Consider the following 16,892-nt stretch of genomic DNA (forward strand, 5'->3'; position numbering starts at 1 on the left):
ATAGACTGCGCACCCCAGGCTTAAAAAATCGAGAAGTACCGAGCTCCGGGGTTGAAATACCCGAGAAGAGACGAGCGGCACCCCCCTATTAACCTCGATGCCGATGGGGTGGAAATTGGAATATTAATTTTAATTACGATGTTCTAATTATTATTATATTCATGGATCGCGGTTATGCAAGGGATGGTTCTGCAGCATCCCTGAAGTTGGCTCTCGTTTGCAATACGGCGGAAATCCATGGGAAGAAAACTACCCCTCCGGGAAATTTGTAACATTATCAGAGTTATTAGCTCGCCCCGTCCATATTTAAGGGGGTGCAAAGCTGTATTCCGGAAAACTCCTGATTCCGTACGTCCCGAAATTCCGCCGGAATTCGAAACTCCGGAAGTTTGGGGTTGCGGTGGGAGAACTTCTCGCGAGCTTGCCGGCGCTTCAACCCTTAACCAAATATAAGACGGGGTCGCTTTTGAGCGCATTTTATTTATTCGGGTTTTCCGACGCTTCTTTTCACACTTCAAAAAGTGGCCGCGTAATTACTGGCAGGTTTGGGGTTATTTTGCGGGCTTGTAAAGTAAACCGGCGGAAACCACCCCCCGGGGGAAATTCCATTAAGGGCGTTACCTCGTCGTGTGCCAAGGGAGATGCCACGTGACACTCCCCTTGAATATGCAAAATTCCCCGCGTCTGGAAATTCTGAACCTCGGAGAGGATTTTTATTTTTCATTTTAATTCCTGTATATTCTGTAGAAGGGGATACTTTTCCACCCCCCCATTTCGATATTAGGGAAAGTGGGGAGGTTCGATTTCGCGGGTCGCGAATCTGTTATCAGGGGGCATCAGGGGGTGGTTATCAGAACTCCCCCGCGTGGAAGCATTCGTTACACTCTCATGAATATCGGGAACGAAAATTCGAAATACCGGGAGATTCGCCCCGAGGGGGGTGGAATTTCCTGTCAGTCCATCCCAAAGGCGACAGATTGTACTATCACCCCCGAACGAATGAAATCCCCGGAAACGCAGCCCCGGTGGACGGATCTTCGCCGGGGTCGAAAATCATCCGAAAATTTGGCACGCTTCCGAGGAAAGGATTCCAACTTTAGAAAATCCCACCCCCGTCCTGTCTCGAGGTATCACGAAAATTCGTTCCGCCTCGATGGAAAAATTCCAAGTTTCAAAAACCGCCCCTTTCCACCCCCAAGGGTGGCTCTCAACTAATGATACGATTCATAACTCATGCCGAAGAATTTCCCGAAATTTTGCTCGACCCGATAAATACATAAAACAGTAATTCACGGCTGGGACGTCGAAGGGGTTGCTTGCACCCCTCGAAGGGGTCTCTTTGGACCGATTTTCGCGGATCGAGTTCGGCGATCGGATATTCGTGGAGCCATCGGGGGTTGATGGATGGGACGATGAAGTTCCGAGGGGAGCACGAGGGGGCATGGGAAAGAAAGGGGGCGAGAAAGCTTTCAAAGGAATGAGACGTGTGCTTCGCCGTTAAGAAGAAACGGGGGTGGATCCTCGCTGGGGCATCTCGGAAAAAATCGATCCCACCCCTGGAAACATCCCCTGCGATCTTCCATTCTGGGAATTCGGGGCCGGTCCAAAAGTCCCTGATATGAAAAAGCGCATCCATTTTGTCCTATCACCTGGAAATGAGATTTTGGAAAATTCACCCTTTCAAGGGTTTTTTCCCATTTTCGAGGGAGAAAATGGCGGCGGAGGAGGAACACGCGACTCGTCATGAATTCCGACCATGGGGATGGATTTTTCATTAGGAATCGGGAGACGTAAAGTTTCCACCCCCGTCGAGGGGGTGGGTATCGAAAAGGGGAGCGACAAGGGCGCTCGCCGTCAAGGCGGAAGGGAAATTTGCATAAGATAATGGAAATTTTACATAGTTCCCGCGGTAACAACCATATCGTTCCTTCTCACGTGGAACAACGGCGAAGCGCGACATTATGCCGTGGTCTTAAATATATATATATAACACGGTCGAAGCATCTACTAAATGCCACCCCTCGGGAACTTATATTTCGTGCCCCCCTTCTAAGGGGGTGAAAGCCCCTGCGCAGACATCTCAGGGGTGCCTAATGAATATTTAAGCGAAATTAAGCTCGCGTCGTCTTTAAACGGCCTGGTGAAAATCGGACGCTTTCTCGGGGGTTGTTTGCCCCACGACAAACAGGGTGGAACTGAGGGGGCCAAGTGCCTGGAGATGGAGATCCTGAAGGGTCGCACCGACTTCCGTGAATTCCTCTCCGCTTTTCCTTTTAGAAGGAAGAGTGCGATTTTTTTTTAAATTCTGTAACATTAAGGAAGCAGCCGGAGAAGAGAGAAGAGAAGGGGGTGGGAAGCCGGGGGTAATTTTTAAGATCATTAGATTTTATTAAATTAAGCCTGAGTGGAGGTACTCGGGGTTTGGGCGGACAAAGCGAGTTGGACGGAGGGGGTGGAAGAAAACGCGAAACGGTGGCATTAACAGGGTTTATGCGCATCCGGGGCAAATAATAAATATTTTTTAATTCACTTAGTTCTGGGGGTGGAGAGAGGGCGACGGGGGGGCAGGAATTTCAAAGGCACGTTGCGATTCTCTACCTCGCTTCGTCCTTCTCCCTGATGAAATCTGATTCCGCGGAATTTAATGAACAATATCGCCCTGAGGAGCAAATAAAGCGGGGAAAACGGGAAATCTGCAAAGTGGGGAAGCGGCCGCGCCAAAGAAAACGAGGAGGCACTCCAGACAAAGGGTTAAAGGGCTCGTATCAACCCGAAGTAAGGGCTGAAGTCAGCCGAGCTGGTAGTACTAGTTGAGATTAAGTCTGAGAATTTGCCTCCCACGCGAGGAGGAGAAATGAATCGGCTTATTTCGCTCTCCCAGAAATTATTCCCACGAAGGATAAGCGCCTAAATAGGGGAACGGAGTTGCGATTTCGAGTTTTGACAGCCGTGATGTTTCAATTAAAAGTGAATTTTTCAGCCGGCGGAGGGGTAGGTGGTTTGCTGGATTAAATTGATATTTTTTTTTCGCGCGGGGATAAATCGGGGAATAAATGAAATTCGCCGAGAGGAGAAAATAAAGGTGGAGGGATGATAAGGACGCGCGAATGTGGCGTCGGTTAATTTGTTTGGAGAAATTCGGGGAAGATTTTAACGGGGTGACTTTTTTTATTCCTTATTGTTAGAGGAATGTGTGGCTGGAGATACGTCCACCTCCGAGACACCTGAGGGGTGTTTCACCCTCTTTTCTGCCGGTGATAACGCGAGCCGCGATTACGGTGACGGAAATGCGATCAGCCGAGGGTGGTGGGACATTTCTAGGGGTTTGCCGAGTGGAATTGCTGGCCGGGAAATTGTCCTCGGTGGGACCGTAGGGGTTGCTTCCCCGGAGCCACCCCCGAGAAGCTGTTGATTCTCCGCAAGGGATGGAAGGGTCGCGGGGGTTCCGCGGCGGTTCAGAAATTATTGCGGTCCGGGCAAACAGGATTCCTTATATCGCATTTATTTGCGCCGGGGGATGAAAAATACACCCCCGTTGATTTTCCACGAGCCGGGGGCGGGATTAAAGCTCTCGGATCTGGCCGATGAAAGTCCACGTGGACGTCCGCTTCTTTATCACTTTCCCACCGCTGATAATACGAACGCACTGTACGAACCTCCCCATAAAAGCGGTGAATTATTTCCGAATTTCCTCTCGCCAAATTGGAAAGGAAAACCCCCGAAAGCCCCTAAAAATTGAACAGTCTCTCGGAAGGGAATTTTCCTACCCCCTAAGCACAGGGAAAATTCCGCTGGTTATCAGGACCCACAGATGTGTTATCGCTCACTCGTGAAACTGATTTCCGACCGGTAGGTGCATCCCTTGGAAACGTATCCATGATCACAGAGAAGCGTTCCATGGGGGTGATAATCGAGCGTGCCCCTATCGGAGTTCTCTACCCCCCGGAGAAATAAAACGAATGTTAATTTCCATGGGGGAGGTTTTGCCCAAAAGGGGTGATTAATCACACCCCCGGCAGATAGGAAAAGCGCGATAGGCGGAAGTAGGCGGGATCGATAAGACCAAGGGTTTCCACCCTCCACCCCATTGCAGGATATATCCCTTAATCCCGGGTCTTTAATCCCAACCCCTTCGCTTAATGCCCGAAAATGTTAATTCCACCCCTTCTGGTACCTGGTCGCGGTATTCCGTCGGTATTTCCTTTATGGACTGGAGAAGCCTGGTCTTCGATTTAAGGGATGCTACCCCAGATACCCCACATCCTACAGGATGCTGGGAATAATCGGGAGGAATCGAACTTGGAGTTTCTGGGAGGAGTTCGATGGGGCTCTTATGGTTTCCGAGTCCATGGTGGTTCGAAGGTCGGGGGTGGATCGAGACCTTTGGGTACTCCGAACCTCAACCCCCTCGACATTCCCCCATGGGGAGCGTCTCTCACGCTACTTGGACAGGGGAGAAACCCAAGTTGCGGAGTTCTCGGGCGCAGGGCTAAGTACTTCGAGTACCTTGAGGAAGGCCCTGAAGTTGGGCGACCATTTTGGAATTCCTCGGCGGGGGTGGTATTCGGGAATTATTAATTCGAGGGGAGCTGCGGTGGGCACTTGGAAAAGCCGGACGCGAAAAAGCTTTTTTCCACCCTCCAAGAGCCTCGAGTACACTCGCCGAGGAAAAGGAAAAATTGGGAAACAATGGAGGATTTTTCCGGCCACCGGGGGGTGTATTTCCAGCGGTAATGCACGCTTTACCTCGGCCTTACCTTCCGAGCAAGTGCGCATTCGGGAAACGAAATCAAACCGCGAGTCATTAATCGGTTCTGGCCGACAAACTCGGGTCGACTCGGTAATTAGCTGTCGGTGCAATTTTGCTCCTCCCTCGCCATTTTTCGACCCGAAAGGGGCTCTCAACTTTAACGATCCTACCTGGCTTCGCGCAAGAGCATGATTAATGGTCGGGCTTCTCGCATCTTTTTATTTTTCTCCTTTTTTTCCCCTTTATTTCTTTATTTTTCGCTTCCACGGTTCTGTTTTTTTTTTTCCCCGACGAGCGGTGAGTTGACTCGGCATTTTCGCGAAATTAGTCCGACGAGATCGGAAATGAATTTCGAGACGGGTCCACTTCGAGGGGCCGCTTCATAACCTCAAACTTTTTCCGCGCTCGAGCGTCGGGGACGCGAACCGGCTCTCTTCCGTTAATTAGTTGTAAGCCTTTGCACGGCGGTCCGGGAGCGTTAATTTCCCGGCGAGCGGGCAAAACGAGGAGGTCCGGAAAGTGGGAAAAGCTACCTCGTAACTACCGCGAAACCGGGGGAAAAAAGTGGGAGAAGAGCGGGCGCTATCTCCGCGGCCACGCCGGCACATATTTCTTTCGCGGCGCGGTCCGGGCTTATTAATATTTAGGGGGAGATAAATAACGGGGGAAATCGGGCTCCCCACCGGAAACGTCCTCATTAGCCAGGGACAAAATTCAGAGCTTCCCGCGTTCCCTGTGGAGGAACGGTTACCGGTGATCTCTCTTCTCGATGTCCCGCAAGCGCGGCGTCTCGGCAAGGGCGTCGCGGAAAATGGCGAGAAGGAATGGGACGGGTCATTCGGGGGGATGGGAAGAATATTAGGATTAATTGGCCCGGTGGATCTGGCGGTGAGATTTCCAGGATGACCGGGAGGGGAGCGAATAAATTAACGCTCACCTGTCCAGGGCGATGGCCACGAGATGCAAGATGGACGCCGTGCAGCAGAGGACGTCGCTGCTGGTCCACATGTCGCACAATTCCGGACCAAGAGCCCATTCGTGGGACACATCGTACACGGCTCCTGCCAACAATGCCCTACTGAAGCATCCGCCATTTGCGCACTTATCGTTAACCCGGCCGATAATGCCGATTGGAGCATTTACGGCGAGCCCGAACTCGAGGCCGACCAGGAAAATTCCCGCATCCGTTCACCGTCAAGCTCCCAGAATTGTCGTTGAAATCTCCGGAGGACAAGTTAATGAAATTAAGCAACCTGACTTGCAATTACACTTACCCAAGGGCATGACGAGGCAGGCGACCAGCAAATCGGCGACGGCCAAGGACAGGATCAAGTAATTCGCGACGCTCTGCAAATTTCGTTCCAGCAAGATGGCGGCGATCACGAAGACGTTCCCTGGAAAGGATCAAGAAAGAGGGGAGTTAATGACCATTTTACCGATGTCAGGTATTCCGTATAAAAAGTTTCTCAGTTGGGATACGAGAGACGGTAGGATTTTCCATCCTCTTTTCGCTCTTTCGCGGAGGCCAAGTCGCCTAGAGAAATTAATAATCGGCGGTATTGGTGGCGATCGCCTCGAAAAAGCGAGAAATCAGCGTCTTGGGGGTGGTTTCCCTCCCACCCTCTCCCCGCGGGGGTGAAAGTTGGCGCGCCCAACAAAGGGTTTTTGTTTAGGGATTTTCTGGGGGTGAACAGCTCTTTGTGTCGGCCGGGATGAGCCTTTGGCTGAGTCGGGGGGTTTCATACAACCCCCTATTGTGAGGGAAGCTATTCCCGCGATTATGGACCATCGTCGTTCCTCCCACCCACCCCCCGACTTCTCGGCATTGTCGGAGCAAGCGTTAATTTTCAGATGGACACTTTCTGTCGGGAAATTGCGGGGAAAGTGTCTTTCCACCACCCCCCTCCCCCCGTCTACCCGTTAATCCGATAAAACGCCCGCCGATGGCCCGTCGAAAAACGGCCGCCAACGTTTTTCCTCCCTTTTAACGGTTTTAATAATTAACGCCGATCTTTTCTCGTTAAACCCCTCGAGGTTCCGCAATTTTCCACCCCATCGGCGGGGAAGAGTTTTCGAAATGAACGCTTTACACGAATTCCTCGAGAAATGGGGGTGGAGCGTGGCGAGGGGCAGTGCATTTTCACCATCCCCCTTGTAAGTGTCTTTTTGGGTTTTGCACTTTCTACCCTTTCTGTTTCTCCCTTTGTTGCGAGGCAATAACCCCCCTCGGACGTCGAGGGACGTGCCAGCGATAGCGGGAGGGATGAGATAAATTTTCTAGGGGTAGATCGAGGGGGGCGTATCGCACGCAATTAGGCGATTCGTTTCCTCGCGAAAGGGTTGCGCGATTTCGCGGGGCCATTGGGGGGTATGGGGCACTTTTTACGCTCCCTTCTTTCGCCGTGGCCGATAATCGCGACAGACACTTAAGCTGATATCGCTGTAATTTTTGTTGAGGGAGATAAGAAACTCCGAAATTTTCGGGGGTAACTCCCCCTTGGAGTGGCTCTTTGAGTCCTGGGGGCGGGAATTCTCGGTTCTCCGAAATCGCGCTAAGAGCGAAAAAGAAACGAATTCACCCCCTGGGGAAAGGGTTGGGCGGATAAAGTCCGTTTAATCTTTGAAACGAATTCCGTGTTCGCATTTGTTTCGCGTCACGTGCGCCCGCCCGCTTGACGTATGCGACAACCCCCCCTTTTCAATATGGCGGCGCGTCGGGATCGTACGTCATGGAAACTGCGGAAGCCTGACGGAAAGACGACCCCCTGCGAAGGCTCGTATTGCTCCGGGCAGCTCCCTCTCTCTCTCCCACTCGCCCACCCCCGATCGCCCCCTCTCCCTCTCTCCCTCAAGCCCGATCGAGCCCCGATTGTCAGCTCCTGTCTGCGCGAGACATCCCATTACCCCTTGCGGCGAGACCGCTTCGGCTCCACCTCGATACTTCCCGCCGCGATTTCTCCGCGCCCCGTCGTCCTATTTTGCAAATTCCTGAGCGATTCGCAAGAACTACCGTGAAGGTTTCCCCGAACCACGTTTCGAACCCCGGTTACTCGGTGGAGTCTCGCTAATTGGGGCGGAAGGTTTTGTTCGGTCTACCGGTCACGTGGGCCGCGGCCATGTTGGAGAAACCATCCATGGGCGCCGCCCTAGGTTGGGCGTCGTTTATCTGGGAATGCTGCACCCTCCGTGTGTATGCACGCGGCCATAACCGTAACTCTGCCCGATTTACCGAGTGACGCCTAGTTATTGTGCAACACGCGGTTTCTTATCTCGGTAATATAAGGGAGTGAGCCCTTTGCTTGGTAAGAATCTTGGGGTAGGTCGTCCCGCCAGTCCGATATGCCGGCCCGACGTCTTCCCAGCATTTTAGAAAGCTATTTTTCATCTTTTTCATTTTTTTTTTCTTCCTACGAGCAAATACCCCGAATTCTCGGGCGGGCTTCCCTTTTTTATTTCGCTAGGGTCTCCCTTTTTTAATTCCACTTTTAAATTAAATTCTACGATACCTAAATGGGATATATATATATTCTGTTTCAGTGCATCTGAATTTTAAATACCATTCTTTTTTTTTTTTTAGCGGTTTCAGGGAACGAGGGCTGGGGGGATGGGAAGGATTGCGTAAAATGCGGTCTCTCGCATTGCAATAAGCAAGCCCCCTTCTCGAGGAATGTTGGGGTAGGTCGCTTTAATGATCCAACATGGCGACCCCGCGTGTCTTCCGTCTACGGGCTGACCCACCTGAAAAATGCCGCCCTCTCGTATAATCCTACAAGTGCCTCTTACCTTTTACGGCCGCCATTGTCAAAGCAGTTTCCACCCCTCACCCCCCCTTCCCAGTCGTCATACCTGTTCATTAAAACATTCCCAGCGTCGTGTTAATTCTTCCAGTCCGACACGCACCCCAAATGCCGATACACCCCCCCGACACATTCCACCCCTCTGGAGAAATAATGAAGAAAAGAAATATATTCGGACCTTAACAAATTCCGCCATTCATTAATTTTATTAATAACCGCATTACGATCGAGTTACCGAGTAACTGGCTAGGATGTTCCCGACCCGATTTCCCGTGGATGCAAGAGTTTCATTCAAGGGGTTGAAACTCATCGTCGGGGCAGCGAGGGGTTGAAAAGGGGTCGTAGAACAGGGGTACTTTGTTGCAAGGTTTGGCTTCCTTTTTTTCCCCCTTTCTCCCCTCCGTGTTTCTTATCTAGATAACGAGAAAGCGCGCTTCCACCCCCTCGGCAGGGGAGGAAGTTGGGGTAGGTCGTTGCAGTCGACGGCGACTGCGCAGATTTACTCGGTTAGCCCTCGGGGGTGCGCACCCCTCGTGTCCTTTTAAAGCACCTCGCGTAATAAAGCGTTTTACGGATCGGTCGGGCACTTTGTGCGAGTTATTATCATATCATAGGGTAGAGGATTGTTTACATACATTACCGGGGTTGTTTCTCCGCCCCACCCCCCAAAACGAAGAGTTCTTTTCATTTCCCGGGAAATGCACGCTCTTATCCTGGAAGGGTGATATGGAAAAATAGAGGGAGAATCGAAAAAGGGTTTTAAATTCGCCGCATTGACTTTTTGGGGTGGATGGTCGAGGTGGGGAAGCGGGTGGTGTCACTTTTCGAGATTAAAGAAAGATTCCACCCTCCACCCACCCACCCCCATTCCGACGTTGACAATAACGCGGAGACAGTAATGCGGTCGCATCTCGAGGTGGACGAGTGCAAAACCGGAAACGAAGAAACGAGAGTGACGTCAGTGGTTGCAAGGAGATGCAGAGCGTCTTCCGCCCACCCACCTCCCAACCCCCTGGGGGTTGTCGACCCCCGGCGTCTCGGCGTCCCGGAAATGCAGGAATGGCCATCTTTGCGCGGAGATCCTCGCGGTAGGGAAATTTAATTCCGCGAAACTCGAATTCCGCCTTTTCGAAAATCCACCGGGCACTCCGACGGTCAAAATTCGACTTTCGCATTTCGAACGAAAATTCGCATTTCGAGGGGGGAGTACACGAGACGACTCTTTTTCGAAAGCCTGAACCCCTGGACTGGGCAATTTCCCACGTGTCGAAAAGAGCTTTCGCAGGAGGACGCTTTCCTTTCCGGGGGGATTTTCGAAAATGACGTTTTCGGTCTTGGGAGCGATATCGATTCCCCGTTAGCGACTTTCCCGAAGAAGTTCCCGTATTCGGCGAGGAAGAGAAGCCGGGGTAAGTTGAACTTTTGACGTGTACTCTCACCGAGAATGCGGGGATATATTTCAAAGGCGGAAAATTCCGGGAAAATCCGCGAGGGGATCCTTAGCCGGAAATGCGGAACCTTATGCGTCATTTCAAGTGCATTATGCTCCGAGGAGATGTTCCCCGCAAACGGGGACGTTTCCTCGAGGGAGGATCTCGGTTACCGGGGATGCTGCGAGGATCTGAATCCCGATAAAAAAAGAGCGCCTCCGGGGTTGCTGGAATTTTTCGAAGATTTTTTCCTCGACCCTGAGAAAAATATAGAGATCTCGAATTCCCATCGAACCTCGGAAAGAATCACCTTGACGTGTCATTTAAAATAGAAAGGGGCCACTGTAATCATTGCGAGGATCTTTTCTAATCTCTTAGAAAAATATACGAAAATTTGAGAACAAGTCAAGGGTGAGTCCTTGCCATGGGAGAAAATTTCGGGAATTTCTTCGGAGTTTCTTTTTAATTTTTCAAGACATACTTAGACCTTGAAGATACTCTAAAAATCGTGGCAACCTTTTCAGAAAATGTTTCTGCCTTCCGGTAGCTCGAGGGTCCTCTCACCTTGAAGTTGTTCCGCTCGACGAGCAGAATCGAAACGAATATCGCGATAAAAAGAAACTAGGTACCGTAGAAATGAGTACCCACGTGTACACAAAGTGCGCGAAACACGTTCATTGCAAAAGCTCCGAGCACAATCGTCAGAATTTCCCCGGTTTTCGAAATCCGCGAAAGCGCGCTCGCGTTTACCGCGGCGCGGAAAAATCCGCGAACAAAGGGGGTTCCTTTTCCCCGGGGTAGCCGAGAGGAGGGGCCTCACCCCCGAAATAATATAAAAGCCCAAGGGATTTTTACATCCACTTTTAACCACCCGTTTCGGGTTGGAATCGCCTGGGGGTGGTATAAATGCTCCTAAATACGAGAATCCCACCCCTTTAGGACCGCAAAACTGTGATTCGAGGGTGGGGGTGGGTGACGTTGAAGGTTCCACCTCGAAGAAGGGGGATCCGGGGGAAAATCCCTCAGATAAGCCGGAAACCCACTCGAAAGTCAGCCCGGAATGGGGCTGGTACCCTGGAGGTACTTCGGACGCCATTTTGGAGACTTCAGACTCTAAGTCGAACTTCCCCGACTTCGACTTCGACCTCGACTTCGCGGACTTCGGGAGGATAGCGTGAGAGATAGGGCCTGAAAAGGGTGGCGACTTTTATTCTCGGATAGGGCGGCTTGCTTTCCACCCCCCGGGGGGTGGCACGCGCGAGTTTCGCGCCAAGTTTCGCACCACCCCCGGGGAGTGGTGCGAAACTTCCCGCGCGAAGCCCGGGTACATTATTCGGGATCCGGGATATCCTCTCCTTCGGGAAGCTATCCCGGTTTAAGTGGGCGTCGCGGCGCCCATAATAAATATTTCCGTCTTGCATGTCTAGGCGAGGCATGGGAATTTCGAGTTCCTCCCAAATTTCTTCATTTTCTCGGCCCGAATAATCGAAATAATCGGACGGGGAAACGGGAATGACTTTCCCCGTTTCCTTTTCCCAGGGAATTTTGTCCCTCTCTCTTAAACGTCTAAGCGTCACTTTGCGTAAAGTACGCCTCCGTGTTTCACGACTCCGGTAATTCCGGAAGAAGTGCCGGCCATTTTCCGTCCTTATCCGAAAGGAGGGCAGAGGAAGGAACGTATTTGCGCGCAAGCGATGTACAGTGCGCGCCATCAGTGGGGATTGACCCCCAGCCACCTCCCACTCTTTCTTTAGTAGGCGGAGTGGGGGGTACGAGGAGCGAGAGAAAAACGACAAACGGCGGAAAACGGCAGGAAAGAGCGGCGAAATGGAACGAGGGTGAAAAATATATGCGCATTCCTGGGGTGAAGAACGTCCTGGGGTGGACACCCCCGGAAGGGGTGTCCGTAGGCGTCATGAAACGCGAAACTGTCCTCGGAATACGAGCGCATGCTTTTCATCCGGTGCATCGACTCCATTCCGAGGGAAAACCTTTTCATTTATTTACTCCCCCGGATTTCTCGCCGGCGGGGGACCCCGGGGGTGAAATGCTCCCCGAAGGCGCTTCTTCTCTTTTTTTCCGTTAACATTCCGATAAAAATATTCCCCGAGCGAGGGGAATATTCCTTTCGTCGAGGAACGCCAAGTTTTCCAATCATGTCTCGTTCCCCTCTATTCGTCAAAATTTAAATAGGGATATTTTTCATGGGGAAATTATTTATACTGGCGCGATATGCGTGGTTTAGGGGTGTTTCTACTATTCCGGCGCCTTCTCCTTCAATTTTGAGAATTCCCTTCATTGTAAGAAATCTCGGGACAAGAACCCGGGGGTGGGAATCGGGGCACCGGGGAACGAGGGGCGTGGATATTGCAGAGTTTCACTATTCCCCAGAGCTCCCGCGTGGAATATTCCTAGGGGACCGAGTACTAGGGAATATTAGGGGAATGAGGAAAGTTCACTATTATCCGAGGGCCATTGTGACGACCGCGCAATTTCCTGATTGTACACGTCTTTCCCCTGGATCCCGGAGTTCCGGTACAGAAGAATACGCGTGGTGCGTTATCGGGAAGAACCAGCACCCTAGAAACCAGTGTTGGTAACAGAAAAGAAAAGAAAAGAAAAAACAACAGAAAAAGTGATGAAAGTACTTTGAATTAAATGTACACAGGTTATCGGGACGAATAGGAATTTCTTTATCAATCGAAATCGATCGACCTACCGAGAAATCCGGATTTGTCAAGTCTTGATCTAGACGAAGGTCTTTTAATATCCTCGGGGAAGTTTCCTTCCCGGGGGTGTGTTTTTAATTAAAAGCTCCACTTTTGAGCCCCCCGGGCTCTGGTTTGGGGGAGCTTCGACAAATCGATCGGTCCCAGCTCAAGGGGGATGATCGATAATCGAAATTGATGGCAGTCGTCTCAGGGCCCGAGGTTCATCGATCAAAAAAGCCTCCCCAAAGGGATGCGGAATCTCGTGTCGAGTGTCGGGGTGTTTAGAACAGTTTGTCACCGAGTTCGCCGCCCGGGGGGGTGAATTTCTCCAGGAAAGCCCGTGGAAGCCTCGTCGAAGCTCATCCCTGTTCCTTCGCTCCCACGGAGCTCCCTTCTAAAAACTCCTGGGGAAATTAACGCGAAACAACCCCCGAGGACAATTCTTCACCGCGGTCCCCCTTTAAAAAATGGGGGTTGCTTAAAAAAAAAAGATGGAAGCTCCCTTCAAACCGGAGCCCCTGAAAGCTCCTCAGGTTTTAGGGGTTGTTTCTCGTCGCGCTTGACTTGGGGCGGGGAAAGTGATTTTTCCGAGGGGGTCGAGGGTGCCAGGATGACCCTCGGACGATTTTTCACGCACAGGTGGGGGTGAGGGTGCGTCGGAGAACAACCGTTCGCTTTTAAGGTCGACCCGAAACCGCAGATTAAAAAAAATAGGGAAAAAGAAGGAGGGCTCCCCTTTTTTCTTCAGGGAGCTTTTTACCTCCTTTCTTCCCCGTGTTCCCATAAATATCAGTTAAGTTCCTTCGTTTAAGTTACATCAAGAAGTTCGGCCTGTTCGGGAAAAAAGATACGCTGAAAGGGAAACCGTGTTTTTGCACTCTGAAGCGAGATGCGAGTCCGAAGCGTCGCCAGTGGCTCTCATGATCAGTCTCTCTCTAATAGTACCTATTTTTATTCAATAATATCCCGTGACGTTTTACTATATTTTATTTCCACTCGCGACGTCGCTCTCGTATTCTCGAAAATTCCAATGAAATTTACTGGCAGCGATTTGTGAGGCTTTGAAATTTTTCTGGGGTTTCTTTATTCACGTCAGGGAAGCTGCGACATTTTTTGCACGAATAATTCCTCGATTAATTCGACTTATTTGTGAGGTGTTTATTGGCGGCCATAATTCTTCGCCTTATTTCTATATTTCCGTCGAGGCCATCGGGGGTGCTCGAAGAGATTCATGCGCGTTTCCTGGATTTGGCAGCTCGCAATTCCGCTCCGTATTCCGCTATCCGAAAGCGATACTTCCGGCTCGGGTCTGCCACTCGAAAGCTCCTCCGTTGGCAGGCTTGCCTCCTACGTTTCCCGGATTTCCAGTCCTTCTCCCTTATTCCTCTTTTCCTCTTTTCCTCCTCTCCGTCCCCACCGTCCTCCACCATTTAATAGACGCGTCCGAAAGCGCGAAGACGCGCCATATTTATCCTGGCTTCGCGACTAGACGCAAAGTCGACTTCAATTGGTGCCGAAAAAAAAAAGAAAAAAAAGATCACTTTCCCATTCACTTTATTCCTTATTTTTCATCCCATTCGATACCCTGTGTACTTTTACTTGACTTTATTCATTTATTTTCTTTCCATATTTTTCTTGCCGGTCTTTGTTTTCCGCATTTTCTTCTCCATTCTCTGTATCTGGATTTTTGTGAGGTTTGCTTCGGCTTTTGTTTATTAAATGCGAGATGGAGGGGTACAGGGAAGACGAATCGGCGCAATGCACTGCGGATGCACTTTTCGAAACTCCGTGTCTAGAGTGAAGCATCGCCGGCGCCGCGGAAGTCTCGCGGCCGCCATATTTTATCCGGGAGCGCGCGAACTTCAAACTCGTCCGCCAGGCAGCTCACGTATCACTTCCATGCAAATCCAGCAACTCTCGTCTTTTTTTTGCTTACACCCGGGGCCGCATCTAATGCTTTGCTCGATATTTCATTCGAGGTAGTTACGAGTGCCGCAGGCACTCCGTGCGATGGAACGGCGGAAAACTTGGGGATCGCATCAGAGACCACGTCTTATTTTTCTCCTTGAATTCCCCACTTTCGAAATAAAAAAAAATATATATATTTATGTCCCGTTTCGTTTAATCTGCAAAATGGATTGCCGCAGAATTTCGAGGTGGAGGAAAAACCGAGGACGAAGGAGACATTTTTAGCAGTGCGCGATGCAAGACGCGTTTTCAACCCCCTGGCGCACATGGTTTTTACGGGCCCTTTGTTTACCCTCGAATGGTCTTTTAAAATCGCGATTTCAATGTTCGACGTTCGCGCGAATCGTAACATTGGCTCTTTACGACCACTTTCGCCTCCATCTTCGAGCAATCGACCAGCTGGAAATCTCGATTTACGAGGGTGTATGATTTTTGAGAAATGAGAGAGGCTCTTGCGGAATTCCCTCCTCTGCTCCGATATGAGAAAATCATTCCCTTGTAAAGGATTTTATTACGAACCGGTGTAGATTATTTCTTTTATTCGGGTTTTCCGGCCCTCCACTTTGAAGAAGGGGTAGTAATTCAGGGGAAATTTATTTCCGACTCGGCGGGTCCTCGAGGGGGGGAAATATCCGGAAAAAGGGTTGAAACAAGTAGTAATGCTCGACGGTCGGTCGGACGGAGTCGAAAAGCGGAACGGCGCAAACAAGGGAAACTGAGAAAATCGGGAAAAAGTGGGAGCCGATTCGACGGGGTGGATGTAGAGATTTCTTGTTTTCGACGTTTCGCAACCCCTTTGTCTTCTCCCTCGGGAAGATCTTTGAGAATTTCTCAGGAATCCGATGCGGCACGCGAGTCTCGGCATGTTCCTCTCTATGAGCGCTTCGGGTCCTTTTTGTCCTTTTCTCCACTCTTCGTAATCCTCTCTTCCTTCGTTCATTTTCCTTTCTTTTTTTTTTGTCGAGACGAGGAGCCTCGATCTTTCCTCCAGGTCGCGATTTTCCAGAGACGCCCGATCGGTCGGACGCTCTTCCGAAGAAGAGCTCTCGAGAGGTTCCAACAAGGACAGATTTTTCTCCGGTCCTTACATCCGCCACGTCTCCTTATCTTTTGCTCTCAGAATTACCGGGACCTCAGATATTTATCGACAAATTAATTTCCGACCTCGCGCCATTTTCCTCCTATTTTTCCCGCGCTTCGTTCGATGTCTCTGGGAAGGAATGGAGGTTCCCGGGAAATTAAAGCGCCGGAAGGCGGATAAGAGAGAAAAAGGAAGGGGAGGGGAGGAGATAGGAGACCTAATCTCCGAGAGCGGGAAACTGGGCAACCATGGGGAACAGGAAAAAATGGCCCCTCGAAAGTGCACGGAAGGGCACCTGCTCTCGAATTCCGTTTGCAAGGCCGCCAGGATAATTCCCGGGAATCGTCCTGCATGACGCGGTCGCTTCTCTGTGCTCCCCAGCATCCCGTAAATTGGATTACCCTTGCTTTGCGTCCGCGAAATGTCGCCCACTACCCGAGAAAGATTTATTTCGCGCCGACATCTTGGTCTCCTCCGCCCCGCTTCTTCGAAACCCCCGACTGTCGGCGACCATTTTGGTTCACGCGCCTCCACTCCGCAAAATCCTTTAAAATCAAGGGAATTCCTCACCCGAAACCCTGAATTCGTAAAAGAATCCTCGGAATTCCTAATTCCCCGCGATTTTCACGGATCTTCGTGCCAACGACCGAGAGAGAATTTCATGGATTACTTCTAGTGTACCAGAAGGAGAAGGCGGAGGTTTAATGAAATATTTAAATATCCTTGTAAAATCCCGAATAAGAAGTCCCTTGAAGGATTTACCGTGGAGTTGCCTTTCTGTTTGAGTTTCCTTTGAGGAGACAAGATGGCGGCCTCGCTCCGGTGATAATCATCCCCTGATTGGAGATATCTCGGAGGCGGCGACATCGCCTCTCCCGGCATTAAAGTCTCCGGGTAACTCCCCAAGAAAATACCAATCGCCGGTGATTGGCTTTGATCTCGAGGTTTTTTTTTTTCATCCCTCCTCTTTTCGAGAAGTCCCGGTCCGAGATTTCGAGATCACGGGGTAATTTGCGGGGCTTCCGGCCCGGGGGAGGGTCTTCAAAGCGAAGTAGGAATTAGGGGTATAATACTACGTCCGAGAGGGAAGTCGATGAGTAGGACCGACTGTGATTGCCTTTGACGTAGAATTATCGAACATATCCTCTCCCAGTT

General features: G+C 50.7%; 1 protein-coding gene across 1 annotated transcript in view; it reads right to left on the reverse strand.

Moving 5' to 3' along the window:
• The window catches only part of LOC105700766 (5-hydroxytryptamine receptor), a 48,256-nt gene that overhangs the window by 9,979 nt on the left and 21,385 nt on the right, over positions 1 to 16,892 (reverse strand). Inside the window, exons 2-3 of the mRNA XM_023434338.1 lie at positions 6,025 to 6,144; positions 5,688 to 5,811 (exon numbers count right to left, since the gene is read on the reverse strand). Coding sequence (XP_023290106.1) covers positions 5,688 to 5,811; positions 6,025 to 6,144 — 244 coding nt within the window. The remainder of the gene's footprint in view (positions 1 to 5,687; positions 5,812 to 6,024; positions 6,145 to 16,892) is intronic.

The sequence above is a fragment of the Orussus abietinus genome, unplaced genomic scaffold, assembly GCF_000612105.2.
Source record: "Orussus abietinus isolate OABI.00-Male unplaced genomic scaffold, Oabi_2.0 scaffold9, whole genome shotgun sequence".
Taxonomy (NCBI): Eukaryota; Metazoa; Arthropoda; class Insecta; order Hymenoptera; family Orussidae; genus Orussus; species Orussus abietinus.